General features: G+C 43.5%; 1 protein-coding gene across 1 annotated transcript in view; it reads left to right on the forward strand.

Moving 5' to 3' along the window:
* LOC146808750 (cell adhesion molecule CEACAM1-like) overlaps nucleotides 1-19,800 on the forward strand; it is a 155,200-nt gene that overhangs the window by 13,391 nt on the left and 122,009 nt on the right. The window contains exons 2-3 of the mRNA XM_085615561.1: nucleotides 10,414-10,695; nucleotides 13,191-13,475. Coding sequence (XP_085471687.1) covers nucleotides 10,473-10,695; nucleotides 13,191-13,475 — 508 coding nt within the window. The 5' untranslated portion in view covers nucleotides 10,414-10,472. The remainder of the gene's footprint in view (nucleotides 1-10,413; nucleotides 10,696-13,190; nucleotides 13,476-19,800) is intronic.

Raw genomic sequence — 19,800 nt, forward strand, 5'->3', positions numbered from 1 at the left:
GCCGGTCAAGACGGATTTGGGTACACAAATCCGGTCTGCACTGTTTAGCAGTGTATATGTACTGTTTAGCAGTATATCAAGTATTCCGAAGTATTCAGTTATTGTCAAGAATTCAGCGTGGTGATTAGTTAGGCAGACTGTCATCATTGTCGATCATTGTTATAATGTTTAATGTTTAATGTTTAAAGTATTCAGAAATGTCTTGCATATTGTGGTATGAATGACTGTTCATTGTTCACTGTTCATTTATGGTGTTTTTCGTATTAAGAAAATTCAAGAGTAAGTATCAGATCAGTTGTCAATATGCCGCTCTTCTCGAAGTTAAGACAGATTACTACCAGAAAAGGGGTGCTTGAAGAAGCAGTTCCTATTCCTCCTAGGGACACCCCAGGGCATTTCATGTACCATAAACATGGCTTAGATGCCATATTGTTTCTTGATCTATGGGTAGATTATACCAAAGGATTACCGGAAAGTCAAAGGTGGCCCATAGCGGGAACCTGGGATGCAGAGTGCATCATGAAAGTGGAGGAAGAGTTATGGAAAAGAAAGGTCAGACAGTCACAGAAAGACGCTGTTGAGTTATGGCGTAAAGAATCTCATAGACGAACAGAAAAAGCACGTAGACAAGAAGAGAGGAGTAAAGAAAGTTCAAATAAAGTTCAAGAAAATCTATTTATTGAGGAAGGTATCCGAGTGAAATCAGAACAAGTGAATAGACAAAGAAATGCTCTTATGAATGGTATGTATCCCCTTCTAGCCGAAGGACTACCTAAGGCTGTTACAGGGATGCCAAAAGACTTGCCACCCCCATTATTTCCAATTACGGTACATCCAAAGGGGCATCCCAGAACCGCAGAAGATGTTTTTCTTTCCTCATATCTAGATGACGCAGCTCCCGAGTATGCTAACGCCGCACCACATAGACCGTCTGGCGGAGGGGTTCAACGTCAGGATCAGGTATCTGTCCCCGTGCAACAGCAAGTCCCGATACAAGCTTCGGCAAGCACATCTGTTTCCGCATCTGTCTCCGCAGTCGATTCTACAGAGGTATCAACACCCATAGTTGCTGTGTCACGTTCGACGAACCCTTTCACACCCGACGCCCCAGATGGGGCCACGGGAGGTGCTAGCAGTACTTTTACACCACCTAGAATAAATAAACTTGTCTTTCAAGAGTCAGCACATTCACGTACACCTAAATTCGTAAGTGAACGTACGCTTAAAGAACTCCTTGTAAATTGTAGATATGACCCGGTGGTTGGTAAAGAGGACGAAATGGTCCTGGCATCATTACGTATCAGGCGAGCCGCAGAGTATTTAGCGAGGTTACCAGGGATGACTACGCATCTAGACAACATATATCATTTTGTTCAAACAGGACGAGATCCAGGATGTATTAACAGAGCTATGGAATTCCAGAAGGTAGAGATACAGGGGGAACTGTTACGTTTCCTCATAAACTGTGTGATCAGAAATCAAGATCGTCCGGGGGTAGACCCGAATACAATGCTTATTCTTACAAGATGGAGTCAGAATATATCAGAAGGGAGACACGATAAGCAAAATTGTATAATAGCCATGTGCCGAAAAATCCGTAAAGAAATAGAGCGTATTCATGAAGAAAGATTGGGAACAGACGAGTTTGAGCAAGATGAAGTGTCCGAATCAGGGAACTCTGCAAGACAGTCAGAGACCATAGCCTATGTAGGCAGAGGAAGATCTTGTGAAAATACTAGATGTTTTTCTGATCCCATACACTCTGTATGTCCAAATAATAGCAGAACGTATCCGACGCCTGTAATGAATCTGAAGTCTCCTGAACATTTGTTTCAAGCCGCAGATAAAATACTACGAGAACGAAGAGGTTACCACCTCCTCGATTCCATGGATGAGCAAGAATTAGCCAGATCAGCCGTTCACTGGATTGACAGTCCTGAAAAATACGGTGATGAGACCGTAGCACACACGTTTTTTAACCTCAGTACAGATGAACAACGTTTAGCTGGAATATATATGATTCAGCAACTCCTCAAATTATATAAGAGCCAACATGCTGACCCTGGTCCTTTACCTGATATATTAACGGAACTACTCACGAACAGATGGAGAGGTTCTAGTAACAAGCTAATTAAAGAGATATTAGTGTCACGTAAACAGTATGTCCTTTTTGTAAGTCCGGATTCTCTCTCGCTGCCCCACAGAGAAAGAGTGCCGTACTATATGGATAGACAAAATCCCCTACGAGAAGTGCACCCAATAAAAGGCGAAGACAATGAGTTTCACCGTGTATTTGTTTACACACCCATATCAAAAATGGAATTATTAGAAATGAAAAAAGTAGTACCTAGTCATGACAAAGACCCAGCGGGTTTCCACCGAGAAATTAAAGACATGTTACTGATGGGAGAGTACACCTTTCCTGATATTATGACGATATTAAAGGTGCTTTTGCCTGCTGGCATATATGAAAAACTGAAAGAAAAAGAGTGGGAAGTGGGAGACCAAAAGATAGACTGGACAGCATTAGCAGAGGAAGAAAGGGGCCGAGCTGCAGGTTCGGGGCTCGGGGATAAAGTTAAACTATTACCAGGTTTACTAGTACAGGTACTGCCACGTTTATTAACTACAAAAAAGGAAGATTGGGGTGCAATCACAGCCTGTAAACAAAAGCAAGATGAAGACACAAGCGATTATTATGCTCGATTTGAAAAATGTTTTGGTATAAATAGTGGTATAAAAGCAAGTAGTGATTCATATCCACATTTATTTGTGACAAAATTAGTGGAAAATGCATTGCCCCCAGTGAAGAATAGAATATTAAAATTCGAGAGTACCTGGCAAAGTAACACTCCGTCGCAAATGCTACAAATGTTACAGTATCATCACAATAGAATTAGGGATGAACAAGAACACGAGCATAAACGCATGAAGGATACAAAAATGAAAATGCTAGTTTCTCAGACAGTACCAGCAGATGGTCACAAAAAGGGTGTGACACATTCTGGTGATTCTGCAGTTCCTGTAAAAGGAACCTGCAATTACTGTAAACAACTAGGCCATTATGTACATGATTGTCAAGTCCTGAAACGTAATATAGCTACAGGTATTGCAAAAGAGAGACCACGATTAGTTAGACAAGATCAGAATGAACAAGGAGCTATGCAGCACGGACAGTCCATGCCAGTTCAGCAACAGTCTATGCCAGCCTCACAGCAACCCATACAGTTTGTGCCAGCTGCACCACCGTTGCCTGCTACTGCCACACAAACCACAACACGACAAATGTATCAGACTGCACAGTATGAATACCCTGAGTATCAGCGTTACGCATGAACCAGCCTAGAGAGGGAAGTTGACTTACCGCTTATCGAGATTCCTGTAGATCAAGAAGGACCTTATGTACATAGTGAATTATTAGGTCAAGATAGAAAATTCTTACTCGATACAGGGGCAAGTCGAACAACCATAAAACGTAGTGAAGTTCCAGGGGCACCCCTCTCAGGCTCTCAAAATGTTTCCCTTGGTTTTTCAGGAAAACCTATTGTTAATGAAGTATCACAGCCTCTACCACTTACGATAGGACCTTTGACACGAACTACAGATTTATTGCTTACTAAATCATGCCCAGAAAATCTGTTAGGAATTAAGACTCTGAAAGCACTAGGAGCCATAATATGTTGTTCTCCGGAAGGAGTAAGGTTGTTTTTGCGTGATTTTAAAGGTCACTATGTGTCTAGAGACATGGATCCCCGACTACAGACTTTACCAGTACATCTATGGGCACAAGGCCCTACGGATGTTGGCTGCATGAACATTACACCCTATCGAGTTACATTGAAAGCAGGAGTGGTACTACCACGAATGCGACAATACAAGTTACCGCATGATGCTGTAGTGGCTTTGCTGAAAATCATTGATGAGCTGATTGCCCAGGGAGTAGTTATAGAAACAGACTCCAATATATGTAATTCACCGATAATTCCGATTCTTAAACGAACTGACCCTACTGCCGCACCAGTATACCGATTGGTTATTGATTTGCGTGAACTAAACAAGTGTATTGTACCACAATTCCCTGTGGTCCCTGATATATCATCATTGTTGACAGCAATTGATTCCGAAGCAACATTTTTTACTGTAATTGATCTCAAGAATGCCTTTTTCAGCGTCCCAATAGATCCGGAAAGCCAATACTTGTTCGGATTCAGTTTAAATGGGCGCAGCTTTAAATTCTCACGCGCTCCTCAAGGATTTACAGAAAGCCCCAGCATTTACAGCCAAGCACTGAAACGAGAACTTGACAGTATCCACATGCCAGTCAATACTGCACTGCTTCAATATGTCGATGATCTGCTGATCACCGCAAGAAGCGAGCCAGAATGTGAAAAGGCTTCTCTGACAGTTTTACATTTCCTAGCCGACAAGGGGCACAAGGTGTCCCCTTCTAAGCTGCAATTCTGTGTTCAGCGAGTTATTTATCTTGGTCACTCGCTGTCCAAGGAGGGAAGGCAGCTTACGCCAGATCGCATTCAGTTAATTGCTAACATGTCAATACCCCAGACACAAAAGGAGGTGCGGGCTTTCATAGGCCTCACTTCATATTGTAGGCAGTGGATCCCTCAGTACGCATTTCTAGCAAAACCACTCATTCAGTTAACCACACAGGAGGCAGCCACATCGACTGTTCTCCCTTGGACTCAGGAACATACACTAGCTTTTGAAAGCCTAAAGGAAGCCTTATGTCAAGCACCTGTTTTAGCAACACCATGTTATAGCAAACATTTTACACTCTTTGTTACAGAACGCGAAGGTACTGCCTTGTCAGTACTCACTCAGGATCAAGCAGGATCACGCAAGCCATGTGCTTATTTTTCCAGTACATTAGATCCCGTAGCTCAGGCTTTGCCTGCATGTCTGAAATCAGTGGCAGCGACAGCTTTAGCAATCAGACAAAGCGATGCCATAGTATTAGGACACCCATTGACAGTTCAAGTACCACATGCAGTAGAAGTTCTTGTGAACCGAACACAAACACAACACTTGACCATAGCAAGACTTACCGGTTATGAACTGACATTGTTTCAACCACACATAGAGATCCGACGGTGTAATACATTGAATCCTGCTACACTATTACCTGTAATTGGAACAGACCCACTAGCTCATGATTGTGTTAAAATCATTGAAATAAAGACGAAACCTAGACAAGACTTGACAGACGTTCCATTGTTAGATCCAGACCTGACGTTGTATGTAGACGGATCATGCATGAGAGCAAGTACAGGAGATTTAGTGGCCGCGTATGCAGTCACAACAGACACTGAAGTTATTGAGACACATTGTATAGATACTCTGTCAGCCCAAGCAGCAGAACTTATTGCTCTAACGCAAGCCTGTATTCAAGCCACAAATAAGAAAGTTAATGTATACACTGACTCACGTTATGCATTCGGAGTTGTACACGACTTCGGCGTGCTGTGGCGAGAGAGAGGTTATCTAACGTCCCATGGTGCCCACATTCAGCACGGGCCCCTCATTCATGCTTTGTTAGATGCAATACATCTACCCACTGCTATATCGATTATGAAATGTAAAGCACACACGAAGGTTACTGATACCATTTCTCAAGGCAATGATTTAGCTGACAGAACAGCTAAACAGACTGCTCAGAATCGCACATTAGACATGACAAAGCCAATAGTTCAGACCCCAACACAGTGTATGACAATTAAGGATCCCGCACTTGACGTAATTGACATACAGACACATGCCACAGCAGAAGAAATAAAGAAATGGACTGAACTAGGAGGGATCCAGACAGATCAAGGGTGGATGACGAAGGAGAAATCTGTATGGTTTCTCCCTGATTCCATGGTTCAAGCCATTATAGCTACAGTTCACAGTCCAGCACATTTAGGAGAGAAGGCTATGCTAGACAGCATTCAGCACATTTGGTTCAACAAACATTTACGAGCAGCAGCTAAACAAAAAGTTCGTACCTGTATGATATGTTGTCAGTTTAATCCAGGAAAGAGTGTTCCCGTAGAGCAGGGTGGATTTCAGCCTCCTGACCATCCTTTTGAAGTCCTCCAGATGGATTATATTCAGATGGAACGTTGTCGAGGATTCAAATATGTCCTCGTAGTTGTCTGCGCTCTCTCCCGTTGGACAGAGGCGTATCCCGTATCAGATTACACTGCCCCGACTACTGCCAAGCAGCTAGTTCGAGAATTCTTCCCACGGTACGGTTTACCACGTGTTGTATATTCAGATAACGGTCAGCCTTTCTCATCCGAATTAATGAAACATGTCTCACTTTTGTTGGGATATCAGTGGAAATTCCACTGTGTCCGACACCCCGAGGCAGCAGGTCTCGTAGAAAGACATAACCAGACACTGAAAATCAGACTGTCCAAAATATGTAGAGAGAAAGGTGTCGACTGGATAGTAGCATTACCAGTTGCACTCTTTTACATGAGAATGGTAGCACACTCTAGAACAGGGCTATCCCCGTATGAGGTGATCTTTGGTAGACCACCGAATATGTGGGGGACGCCTATACCACGTAAAATAACTGATGTTGACTGTAATATGCTGACAGATTACTTGGCTTCCTTGATGTCTGCACTACAATCTTCTCGTTCACAGGTAGCTGCAGCCTTTCCCGACAACACTGAGGCGAAACCCCATGACGTTGTTCCGGGTAATCTTGTCTTTGTGAGAAATTTCGACAGGAAAAGTCAATTGGAGCCCAGGTGGAAAGCACCCAAGTTGGTCCTGTTGACCACAAGAACAGCCGTGAAGATCGAGGGACGTAAAGGGTGGATTCATTCAAGTCACGTCAAAAAATTTCATGGACTACCTTCAGATATAGACACTGTGCCCTGCACTCCCTCACAGACTGATTCAAAACTTCCTTTTGTTGAAAAGAATGACTCTCAGTGCTATAAATTAAAGCTTAGGCCCAAACAGTCGAGCAATTTGATTGTTTAAGTCCTCTCCAAGGTGAAGCGGTTGAATTGTCTCCGACATGTATCCCTTGGACCTGAGTAGAGAAAATACCCGAGAAATGTTGAAACGACAGGCGTATTGTAAATCACTGCGTAGCTACTGTATGAGGACATTATTAATTTTGTTTTTATCGAGTATTTTAGTAATTATTACGAGTGTGATTTTGCACATATATCATCCTATCTCTAGACATGTTTATAATGTTGCTGCAGAACATTCTTTTAGTGACCTACCGCCACATGAATTATCTTATAGACTTGCGCTGCGCAATAACACCTTCATTAGTATGTTACATCATTCCCATCAGACTAGTAATGCGACCAATTGTTGGGTGTGTGGCCGACTTCCTCCCTATCAGAATAACAAAGGAGTTCTGCCTTTCTTTCCACATCCATTCACACACAATGGCTCCTGTGGAGCATGGTTTAGTTTATTAAATTCCATAGACCCCGACACAGCAGTTTATCAACAACATTGGATATGGGGAAATCTGAATCTAGTTTTATTCAAAGTCTGTCACCCTAATAAGGAGGGTCACCCCAGTAGAACAGGAACTGACTTAGAAAATGAAGTGTATAAATTAGGTAATTTTACGCCTAATCTTATGATTTTGAATGTCAAATCCGAAGTTGAACTAATTCTGCCCACTATGTCAGTATTCCCAGTAAAGGGTGAATTATGTGTAAGAAAAGTTGGTTCCATACATATGGGCCATAGCAAATGCGTTACTACAGTAGTATATAGTGATCAAGGTAAATCTTCATTTAGAGCTTCTCGCCATTCTTACTTCATATGTGGTCAGACGGCATATATGCGTCTGCCTCTAGATTGGGATGGTACTTGTTACATAGCATTCCTTTTGCCACCTGTTTTCCTAGCTCCCCCTGATTATTATCGAAATGTTCATTTAGTACACAATAGAGAGCAAAGAGATCTCCCAGTTGTCGATTATACTGAGACGGCATGGGACAAGTATGTAGATTTCAATAAAGGTATCTTTCCCTATATAGGTACAATATCAAATAGTAAGCTGATACGCAGACTCACCAAGACTCTTGAAGCTGTAGTAAACGAGACTATAGCCGCCCTAGGCAATCTGACAGAGGAACAATCAGTGATGAGAATTGTTGTTCTCCAGAATCGTCTTGTCCTTGACGTCATCCTGGCCGATAGGGGCGGAGCTTGCAGGGTCATCGGATCCAGCTGCTGCATATTCATACCAGAAAATTCGCCATCTGTATATAAAGCTATAACACGCCTTCATAAGATTGTAAGCCAGATACACGAGAATCCAGGCACTTGGACGTGGTCCGGGTGGTTTTGGAGTGTGATATCAGCCTGGGGATGGAGAGTTTTATCCTTCCTAGGTATTGGCCTTCTTATGCTCTTCAGTTGTTGTTTATGCCTGCAAGGTGGACCAGCGATTTGTGGTCTGTGTGCCACATCATGCATTCCACATCACAGGTCCCGTTCAGAATGCCGGAAGAAGAAGGAAGAAGAAATGATGCTCCATGAGCAAATCGATGGAATAATGAAGATTGATGTCTCTTGAAGGGCAAGAAGGGGACAAGGAGGGAATGTGGAAATATGGATTTTCCTGATCAGTTATGTCCCCTATCTTGGACCCCAACGGTTCTATATGCATGTTACAAGTACATGTATGTTCCCTCCAGTCCCAGTTTCTAAGACGCAAACATATGTGTGTCTACCGTCGACATGTTCTCTGTCAGATCCGCCATCAATGGGCTGGATATTCGATTCCTAAGCATGAAAAGGCCACCGACTTTATATGGCTAAGTTACTCCATTTTTACAGTTCAGGCAAGTAGGCCCGATTCTGTCCTCAAAGCCTCTCCCTGCTCTCTGTCTCTGACAGCTTCAGCTTGAGCTCGCATCTGTATCCATGAACTTTGTCCTACTCCCTGTGCAGCTAACGGTGCCTGCCTCGGCCAGTTTTCGCCTGTCTGCCAAGAAGCTGTATTTCACCTTCGAATTATCTATTTTGCTCTCCAGCCGATGCATTCCTGTCCAGTGATTCAGGTAAACATTTCCTTTAGCTCACAAGCAAGGGACTCAGCCTTTCCGTCCTCCTGCAAATGATTCATAGCCCTGTTGCCATGGAAAGTTTTCTATCCCTCGCATCTCATATAGACACTTAGACGCTTGTACACGTACACAGTCAGTATAGAATAGATTCTGTCCGAGAGTCTCTTCCTTGTGGATAACATAGTTCTTTAAACATAGGATGTTAGATATGATTTGGGATTAGGTTGACTTGACCCCCAGACTTCTCGTCTCCACATGTAGAGCTAAAATGTCAAGTCCCCTTCACCCCCTAGTTGCACGTCAATTACACGTCATGCTGCCGCGCGCGCATCTATGCCAAGTATTATCTTATAGATCCACCTATGTCTGATAATTCTAACCAATCATGTTTCTTTTATTCCTTATTACGCCTAGTTTCGATTATGTCACTGTTTTGTCACTTTTCTTATCAAATGTTACGCCTTCTACATTCGTTTCATTGTAATGTACTTATTATAAAAATACATGTCGGTTAATAAATTATTGTACTTCACTTCCTGAACCCTCGTGGTGACGGAACCTGAAGGCCGCGACTCGAGTCGGCCATTTTGAATGGAATAAAGCCCATTAGAAAACCTCTTATACCACGGATTCTGCCTCTTGTTATTTTGAGCTATTTACTTTATTTTAAGATTCCGTATGAAATTCAGTCCGGTATTTTTATTTACCACACTGCTTTGAAACTGACTTAGCCATGATATCCTATGGAAGGTGGATATCATGGCTAAGTATGTGAGGCCCTATCAGTAAGCTATCGCCAAACTTTTTTGGGATTATCGCTAGGTTTCTAGCGATAATCTCACGTTTGGCAGTCAGCGCTAGGATTTTTATCGCTTTTGAGATAAGCGTTGCTAATAGCACGCTATCTCAGTAATAAATTTCCACGCTAGCCGGCGATAATAATCCTAGTGCTAAGTGCGCTTAGTGATAATTATTGCCGGTCCTCGATGATATGCCCCTAATTTACCAGACAGAGAGAGCAGTAGCTAATCCTGGCTAGAGGCACAGGGGCAGGACAATGACGGTCACCCTCTTCGTGACCCCACCCTCGGGGTTTGTGTGGTTTAGGTGGCTGCCTGGCCGGGTTACATCACCCTGTGATGTGCCCAGTGTTGTAAACACATTGTAAAACTTTATGACAAATGACCGTATGCATAAGAGTGTGCGTAAGGATACATTAAGCACAGGCTCACTATATTAGCTATTTCATTTTGAAACCTTGGGAATATAATGTGTGTCACATATGCATTTAAAATACATTTAAAAATGTAAAATGTTTGCTGTGAATTTTCAGTGTGAACTCGATGTCTTCTAGATATCCTTCCCGAACCATCCCTGGTCATAGCTTCAGGATTGGACTTTAATGGATATAATATGACCCTAAAGTGTGAGGCCTTGAGCCAGACAGTGGAGCGATACCAGTTCATTAAAGATAACGTGAACATCACCTGCGACCAGCAGCGCATCACATGCAATGAATCCAGCCCCTTCCTGCACTTTCACCCACTAATGGCATCCGACAGCGGGGCCTACACCTGTGGAATACACAACCCCGTCAGCAGCAACACCAGCCGCCCCCTGGAGATCAGGGTGAAAGGTGAGGCGTGTTTTGTGGTTACATGATGTCATGCCACATCATTATTAGTTCTTGTGTAATGGTCATTTGCCATTAGTCGGGGCAGATACTGGTTTGTGTTGGTTTATCTGTGTCTTAACATGTTATCTACATGGGTGGGCGGAACTCATGGAGTTTCACTCTGTGGAATTCCGCAAAGTTACAGATAAACTCCATGGAGTTCCACCCATGGGTGGAAAATATGCACGTCGCACTGCTCGCACTGCAATCTAGCGCCAGTAGTGCGAGCAGCACTCAGTGTGAATGGCACCGTGCAGTGCAAAGAGTGCACGCCCATTCAAGTTGATTTTGCTGCCACTCGAGTAAAAGATATACATTACTAACTCCTCTCACCGCTTCACGGCAATCAGTGGGTTAAAAGTGTAGCACTGTGTGATGCTAGCACACCCTGGGGAAGCAGTCTAGTGGAGGCACCAGGTCAGAGTTCCATGTGAATCTCAGGGTATTTACATCTGCCACAAATGTTGTACAACTGCTGAACCCAACTTGTGCTTTGTGGTACTGTGAGCAAGATTGGAGAATAAGTTTAGACCAAATATAGTCACCTCAATTGTAGATGTGCTCAATGCCACCCCCCTGACTTCTTTGGGCGAGGGATAAGACCCGGGAATTTGTTTTCAGCACCTTCTAAGCCGATCTATTTCCATATCACCTGCGGGGGAACTGCCTTTTTCGCTCCAGCAGGAGAGTGATGTGACTAAGAAACAGTGAAGAGGACCTGGCAGACCCAGTGGCAGCCCTGAAGCTGAAGGACAGCAGTGCTGAGCTGTAGGGAGCAAGATTTACACCACACTCTACTCTCAAATGCCTTAATTACAAGTAATTGAACAAGTTCTGCTAAATACCAAGGGGCAGATTTACAAGATGCCAAATCCTTGCGTCACCATGGGTACGCCGTATTTACAATACGGCGCACCATGGCGCAAGGATTGACAGATGCGTCAGAAATTCTGACGCATCTGTTGATGGAAAAGTCACGCATTGCTGGAGTCGTGTCGCAAGCACGACGCAGCTTCAGCAATGCTCAGGGGCGCCCTATGCCTAACATGCTGCGTCTCTCCTTACGCCTGCTTCAAGCAGGCGCAGGGTTTTGACGCAGCATGGGCCTAAAAGTGACTCAGTGAAATCTTGTAGATTTCACTGCGTCACTTTTCCGGGGCTTCCTGCGACGGAACGCCCACACTGCATACATTAAACCTGACGCAGGTTTAATGTGGCACAGGGCTTCACAACGTGACGCATCTCCCTAGATGCGTCACGTTGTAAATGGGCCGCAACTTTTACGCTGCCGCTGCGTCACAAAACTGACGCAATGACGGTGCAAAAGTGACGCAAGGGGCTTGTAAATCTGCCCCCAAGTATGTGTGTGGGGAGGAGAGGGGGGGTTATATCTGAGCTCAGAATTCCAATCCTTGCATAAATTCCTGTTTGCACAGAGCTTCTAATCAAGGACAAAGAAGATGTTAATGCGCCTAGAAGCCAGATCACAAGCGCCAGCCCTGATTTAATATGAGGGGAGAGTTGAGCAGGGTCAGTGGTGCAGAATGACGCCAGAGACCCCACAAGCTAAGGAGAGGGGGCTCCCTTTGTTTTTTCTGAGTTTTCTATAGCGCAAACTTGAACCGAATCGGATATCAGAGCGCTTTACAGAGCACCAGTTGCGTTACATGAGAACACATGCATTTTTGTTAAGCGATGGGAGATTAAGTGATTTGCCCAGAATCACATGATGAGACTCGAACCCTGTTCCCCAGATTTGATGTCACATGTTAAAAGTGACGCAAAAGTGGCGCAAGGGGCTTGTAAATCTGCCCCCTGGTGTCTTGCTGGGCTGCGCTGCGCCGCCTAACGTAACATTACCTTAACCTTAACCTGTGTTATTGTAAGGGCTGCTCACCCTTCACCAGCTCTCTCCTGTTTACACCCAGGAAGAACCCGTGCTTCTAGGCGCTCTGCTGCCTTTCTTTCCCTTATGTCTTTGTTCATCCCTGAGCCCAGACTGCCCTTACTTTATGGTGCTGTCTCTGCAAAGCTCCTCCTTGTTGTCCAACACTCTGAGGGCACACCTTGGTGCTATGTGGAACAGGATGAATAGATGAATGAAGGGGAGCCTGAAGGAAATAGAAACATTCCATTCTGAAAACACATTTTCAGAGCCGTCTGTAAGGTTTTAGCCTTCAAACACCGTCCTGCCACCTGCTCCATAGCTGCCCTATGACATGCTTCATAGCACGTGGACACTCACAAAACAGGTCTCTGTAATCCTGTCCAAGGAGGAGACCCCAGCACCGGTGGACATGTCTCTTTTCACAGAGAGGTGCCATCATGGACAATAGAGAGTGTAGCGCCTAGACACTTTCCCTACATTTGACCTTTCCTCTGAACGCTATCACATATGTTTTGTTCCATAAACACAAACCACTAATCTGTTCATTTTTCTGTCTTCTGATTGGCAGATCCCATCTCCAGTGTGACTATCTCTAGTAATGTGACTTCAGGTCACCTTTGGGAAAATGAAGGATTTGTGACTCTGACCTGCTCAGCTCTGGGTACAGATCCCATCTTCTCCTGGACGTTCAATGGGATTGCTCTACCTCAGGACCCACGGTACCACCTGTCAGCGGACCGGTCATCTCTCGTAATCAGCCCGGTGACCAGAGGAGACACCGGTCCCTTTGTCTGCACAGCGTCCAATCCTGCGAATACCCTGAGCAGCCAGCTATTCCTGCTTACCATCTCCTGTGAGTACGGCCTAGAGAGTGGATGGAGCGATGGATGAATGGTTGGCTCAAAGCTAACTATGATGTGTCTATTGCATGAATCATTGGCCCTGTACTGTAACATATCTTGAATTTCTTAGTCAAAGTAGTTGGGGTGTAAAGGGTATAAGAAGCGCACATATAGTAGTCACACTAAATATTACTAAGAAACAAAATAATACGGTGCATCCAGAAAAGGGAGAGAAATCACCCTAGCCTCTCCAAGATTCAATCATAGGATTGATTACAGCATTCACAATTTTTCGGAGCACACGTCACCAAAATAATCAAGAACATTCATCAAAGAATAATACAAATAGATAGATTATTTTCTTATTCTTCTTCTTGTTTAATTTCCATAAATCTTCCAATTCCTTGTGCCAACGCGTTTCGTCGTTAACGGCATTAAGCCCACGACTTTCTCAAGGCTGGAAGTGACACAAAATTCAATATTGTAATAATAAACAAAGTACAATTTTCATAAGACCAAGAAAACCCAAGACATTTGCACCCAGTGCAATGGGCTATTCAAATGAACTGATTTGTGACAATATAAAATATCCCAAATAGCATTAAAGTAATTGCATTAAAGGATAAGTAAAGCAATGATTCTTTCATTACATTGGCATCCAATTCAAGACCACCAATTACTTTTAAATCATTCATTAAATTTGGTCAATGATAAAAATTATAGAAATGAATATCTGCCTCCTTGATATGTAGTAATTCTTGTAATAGTGATATTGTGATACTCAAAAATCAACCTAAAGATTCCATAATGAGTATAAAACCCTTGTGTCATTAGGTCTAAATATCAAAATTCAGAAAGTACCTTTAGAATCCTATTTAAGGCTGAATCTGTAAAGATCAAAGGTAAAATTGCTTAATAGACAAGGCAATGGTCTTTCATGGTGTCTGTTTTAATCACAAATGACCGTACTTTCCAAAGTAAATCTTACCTTAATAAAGGTAATTTAAGGTAGTATTAATTATCCGCGAAATGAATTTCTACAAAATATCCAAATTACCAATCCTTGTATTAGGTCTGTCCAAATGTTAGTATGTCGATTTTGCAAAATTATAAGATAAATACATTTGTAGCACCCTTTAATATTCGATTAATAACTCATTTCCAAAATTTGGGCAAGCTTTGCCGATCTATTTCATCCAACAATTAAATAATATCAAACTATAGTCCAAGGTTATCACCAACAAAAAAAAGCGCTACTATAAAATACCGTATTCTTTCTCTATGCGTCTTAGAACATGGCGTTATTTTTGCCTTATGTCTCGTGATAACAAAATAATATTTCCAACAAACTGGCACCTTAACATAGCCTTATAGCCCTTCGTAGCGGGATATACCGGCTATTAAAGGCCCGCTGCAGCGTTAAAGGCCCGAGCCGAAGGCGAGGGACTTTAACAAAAGCAGCAGGACTTTAATAGCGGTATAACCCTGCTACGAAGGGCTATAAGGCTATTAGAACATTCTGCCACTAGAGGGCAGAATGTTCTAACAAATTAAACAAAGGCTTCTCGAAGCTCGAGGAGATTTAAATCTCCTCGAGCTTCGAAAGGCTTTTGTAAAACATTAGAATGTTGCTCTGCGGGCCTTTACCGGCCCGTAGAAGCACGGAGCACTCCATTGTCTACAATGGAGTGCTCCACATTCCAATGTTCTAATATACAATATAATATTCTAAATCCTGCAATATGTTTATACAGGCTTGCCCATACGAAAGTACGTCAAGAACGCCAAATCGTCGGCACCCTCCAATGTCCATTAGTTTGAACAGATTAAACCCATCTATTATGTACAGCTAACAACTGATAATCCCCAATAGTCACAAATAGAAAAGAAACGCCACTATATTGTACCTTGAATTTATCTCCAATCGTATCAAAACACGGCGTCCATTACCGCCGTGTATCTTAATAATCAAATAAGGTCCCCAAAGTCCGGCACCTAAAGTACAAAATAATATTCTAAGTATGGAAACTATTTCACGGTCAATGAATTCAATACTAAATGTAACCAATCACAATAAGTATCTTCGCTAGCCTTAAATAGGATTCTAAAGGTACTTTCTGAATTTTGATATTTAGACCTAATGACACAAGGGTTTTATACTCATAATATGCACATTATGGAATCTTCAGCCCCTGATGTGTCACTGCCACACAGTGATGCAGCAAAACACCACCACCCGCATGTGAGGCACCTGACACTTCAGAGGACGAAGATGATGATGAATCTGGGTTTGTGGTAGGAATTAAGTGGTAGCATTCATCTCCGCCACATGGCCGGGTTCGTCTTGGTTCTGCCCTCTGCATCATTCCCTGGAATAACACCTCCCACTCTACCCCAATACACTGAGCGACACTCACCTTGGACTTCGACATGGACTGCCATATTTGGTTTGGTTACCAATGACACAGCAATCACACTGCGGACTGTAGTCTTCCACTCCCTATGAACTTGTCAATCACGAAAGGGCTCTGACTGGCCCTCCACGGGCCGACAATGTAAAGAGCGGTTTGCATGGCCCTGTACTGATCCAGCTTCAACACTCCACTGAATGTGAATAAAACATTCCAATTCACACAGATGTGTAATGGCCATGATCAATCAAGAATGAAAGTATGGATGAATGTAGGGACAGTGATTCCACAAAAAGGCACTCCTGGGTAATGCTATCAATGCGCATGTGTTGAATTGAAGGGGCATTTATAAAGCGCATGGCTACCCTAGAGCATCCCAGCGCTGTAGCAACTCCCAGAGCAAGTGGACGAATTACGGGAACAGAAAAGTTTTTAAACATTTGCGAAACAGAATGTAATTAGATTCAGATCAAATGGTCAATGGTAGGCCATTCCAAAGCTTTGCAGCATTGTAGCCAAAACATCGTCCTCCACTATGCATTCGTTTTACAGTTGGTACTAAAGCCAGGTGTTTATTTTCTGATCTCAGGGATCTAGTAGGACAGTAAAACTGAATAAGATATCGAACAACTGGGGGTCCCTTTTTAGAAAGTGCCTTGTGAGCAATGCACAAGGCTTTAAAGTGGATCCTTTGGGGAACCGGCAGCCAGTGGAGTGATGCCAGAGAGGGCTTGGCAGAGATCCACCTGGCAGAATTGGTGAGAAGTCGTGCTGCACAGTTCTGAATAGCTTGAAGTCTGTTAACGGCGACCACAGGAGCTCCCAGATATAGAACATTCGCATAGTCTAGGCATGACAGAATGAGCGCCTGGACCACTGTTCTCCTAACAGTAGATGGATGAAAATGGAGAATCTTCCTTAACATTCTGAGCAATCCGAAGCAGCTAGTGGCTACCTTATTCGCTTGTTTCTTAAAGTTCAGATCATGGTCTATCCAAACTCCCAGACTCTTAATTTGTGTTTTTGGAATCGGGGGGGGGGGGGGGGCAAGACAGTTAGGCCACCAGGGGGCTATCGATGTTGGGGGACAATTTCCAAGAAACATAAGTTCCGTCTTGTCCCCGTTAAGTTTTAAATAAGAAGCATCCATCCATTTTGATACTTCTTGCAAACACAGCATGAGATTGGGAGCAGACTTATTTTCTTGGCTGAGTGATACCACTAACTGGGTATCGTCTGCATACGTAACAATCTGAATTCCATGGGGAATTACCAGTTCGGCAAGGGAACTCATGTACACATTGAATAGAGTGGGGCTCAGGGACGAGCACTGAGGGACCCCACAGCCAAGAAGTAATGGTTCGGAAGGGACATTCCCATCGAAGACCACAAATGAGCGGTCCTCTAGGTAGGACTGTAGCCACTTTAAAGCCAAATCAGTAATTCCAAGGCTTTTAATTCTTTGGATTAAAAGCTGATGGTTCACGGTATCGAAGGCTGCGCTGAGATCGAGAAGAATCAATGCAGCACAGCCTCCATTATCCGTGATCCTTCTTAAACTTTCCGTCACAACTAGCAAAGCTGTTTCCGTACTTTGTTGGGCTCTAAAGCCTGTCTGAGTTTGATGGAAGCAGTTGTTAGTTTCCAAGAAGGATGAGATCGTAATATTAACATACTTCTCTGCCAGTTTGCCAATACCTGGCAGTAGTGAGATAGGGCGATAATTAGACAGTATCTCAGGGTCCAGATTAGGTTTTTTCAGTAAGGCTCTGACCATAGCTTGTTTCCATAAGAGGGGAACAGAGCCTGATTCTAGGGAGGTATTAATAACTTCAAGAACAGTTGGAGCAATGGTTTTAAAATCGAAGGGGGGGCAACATCTGACGGAGCTCCAGATTTAACCTGGTTAAAAATGTTCTGAAGAATAGTTAAATTTATAGGGGGGGAAAACTTGAGTTGCTTAATGACAGCGCATTACCTGTGATTCTAAGCCGATGGGAAATGATTGATAAATAGTCTGAATTTTTTCATTGAAGTATTTAGCAATTAAATTACAGTGTTGGAAACTATCCTTATCATTGCTAAGGGAAGCGGGGGGGATAAAGAGAGATTTGGCGATTTAAAAAAAGTTTCATGGGGGCTATTTTCAGCTAAAAGAATTTCTTTTTCATAGAAAGCAGATTTTGCTAATTTTATTTCATCTTTATAGCTTCTAATTGCGCTTCTATAGTCCTCCTTCCTATCCGCTGTCGGAGATTACCTCCAGCGACGTTCTAGCTGCTTGGAGTTTTGTCTAAGGGCACGTAACTTAGGTGTGTACCATAAGTTATGGCGACCCCCTCTTTTTTTATGAATAACTTTTTTGGGTAAAACCATGTCCAATGAGGATTGTAGCCAGTTATTAAGTTGGTCATAAGCAATTGTTGGATTAGAGTCTAGTCTAGGAACAGTTTCTTCTAGATGCTTTGACCAAGAATCATATGACAGTTTTGCCCAAGGTAGTACTAACTTGGTACTTTTTTTACCCATAAATCAGCTCCTTGGATTGTCCATGAAAAGGGGATCAAAGAATGGTCTGACCAAGGAAGAGGATTTGGGTCAGCCACCCTTAGATTAGAGATGTTAGAAAAAATGGAGTCAAGAGTGTGTCCTTTATTATGGGTAGGGTTGTTACTCAGTTGTTTTAGGTCCAGTACTCCGAGACCTTCAGTCATCTCCACTACTAATGGGAGAGAAACCTCATCTAGGTGGAGATTAAAATCTCCAAGAAGCTTAAAGTTCGGGAGCGAACTAGCCAGGTTTACAATATTGTCAAGAAGATGTTTACAAAAATTGCCTGCCGGGCCGGGGGGGCGGTAGACTAAAATGCCGGAAAACGTATTCACCTGAGATAAGCTAATCGTGAAGAAGATACTTTCGCAGTTAGGTAATGGACTAGATGTGGTACGACATTTAAGACTGTCTTTATAAATGATGGCTAGGCCCCCCCCCCTCTGCCTGTGGTCCTGTCAAGCCTGGATATAGTGTGGCCGTGAGCCAGATAGGCAGTGAGACACACATTGTCATTCAAATCAACACTCATCACAGTTGAATACAAGTGAAGGTGCGTAGACTTTATTTGCATATGCGGGTCAGTACGAGCAAGATAAGTGCCACAACATGCAGACCAATGCAGCAGTATGTCAGAATGAGGAACGTAGCCAAGCGCCGCTGTCCACTCCGGGGAAGTGCCTCACCTTTCACAGGTGTGTGTTAACCCACGTTGTTGTCCGCTCATGTATTCGGAGTCCAGGCGAATGCAGCCATGTCCACTGTTGTCGTGGGATATGTGACCAGATCTCCAAGAAGCAACAAGGTGTCGGGACATGTGCAATGGGTTCCAATCTTTTGTGGCTGCAGGTACGTAGTTACTCGTCCATGAAAGCGATTGCAGCTTCGTAGGCTAATATTTCCAACATGAGGTCGTTGTTGACTTCATCAAACAGGACGGCGAGTCCATCCATTAGCAGGTCCGGACAGATGTGCTGTGTCCACCCCCTTTCACCAACTTGCGCTACAGCCCAGTAGGGGAGTGGTTCAATGTGGTCACTGCACATGAGGATTTCTGCAATTTCCCAGGTTCAGCTGCCAGCATGTATGCCAATTATCAAGGCATCCCATAAATGTGTATCATGGTGACAGTCCTGGTTGTGTGCCAACAGGGGGTGTACACACATGTCAAAATCCAGTTCATCTACCGTCCTGTTGGATAGGCAGACATCCATGCACCACTCGAATATGCAAAATCGACAATGCAACACAGGCTAAATGCACATGACGTTGGCAAGGCGGAAGCTTAGCCGGTTACTGATCCGCATCACTGCCAATGGTAGTGCCCCCAGTAAATGCAGCATACGTCCATGGTACAGTGCCACGTGACAGGGGT

The sequence above is a fragment of the Triturus cristatus genome, chromosome 7, assembly GCF_964204655.1.
Source record: "Triturus cristatus chromosome 7, aTriCri1.1, whole genome shotgun sequence".
NCBI lineage: Eukaryota > Metazoa > Chordata > Amphibia > Caudata > Salamandridae > Triturus > Triturus cristatus.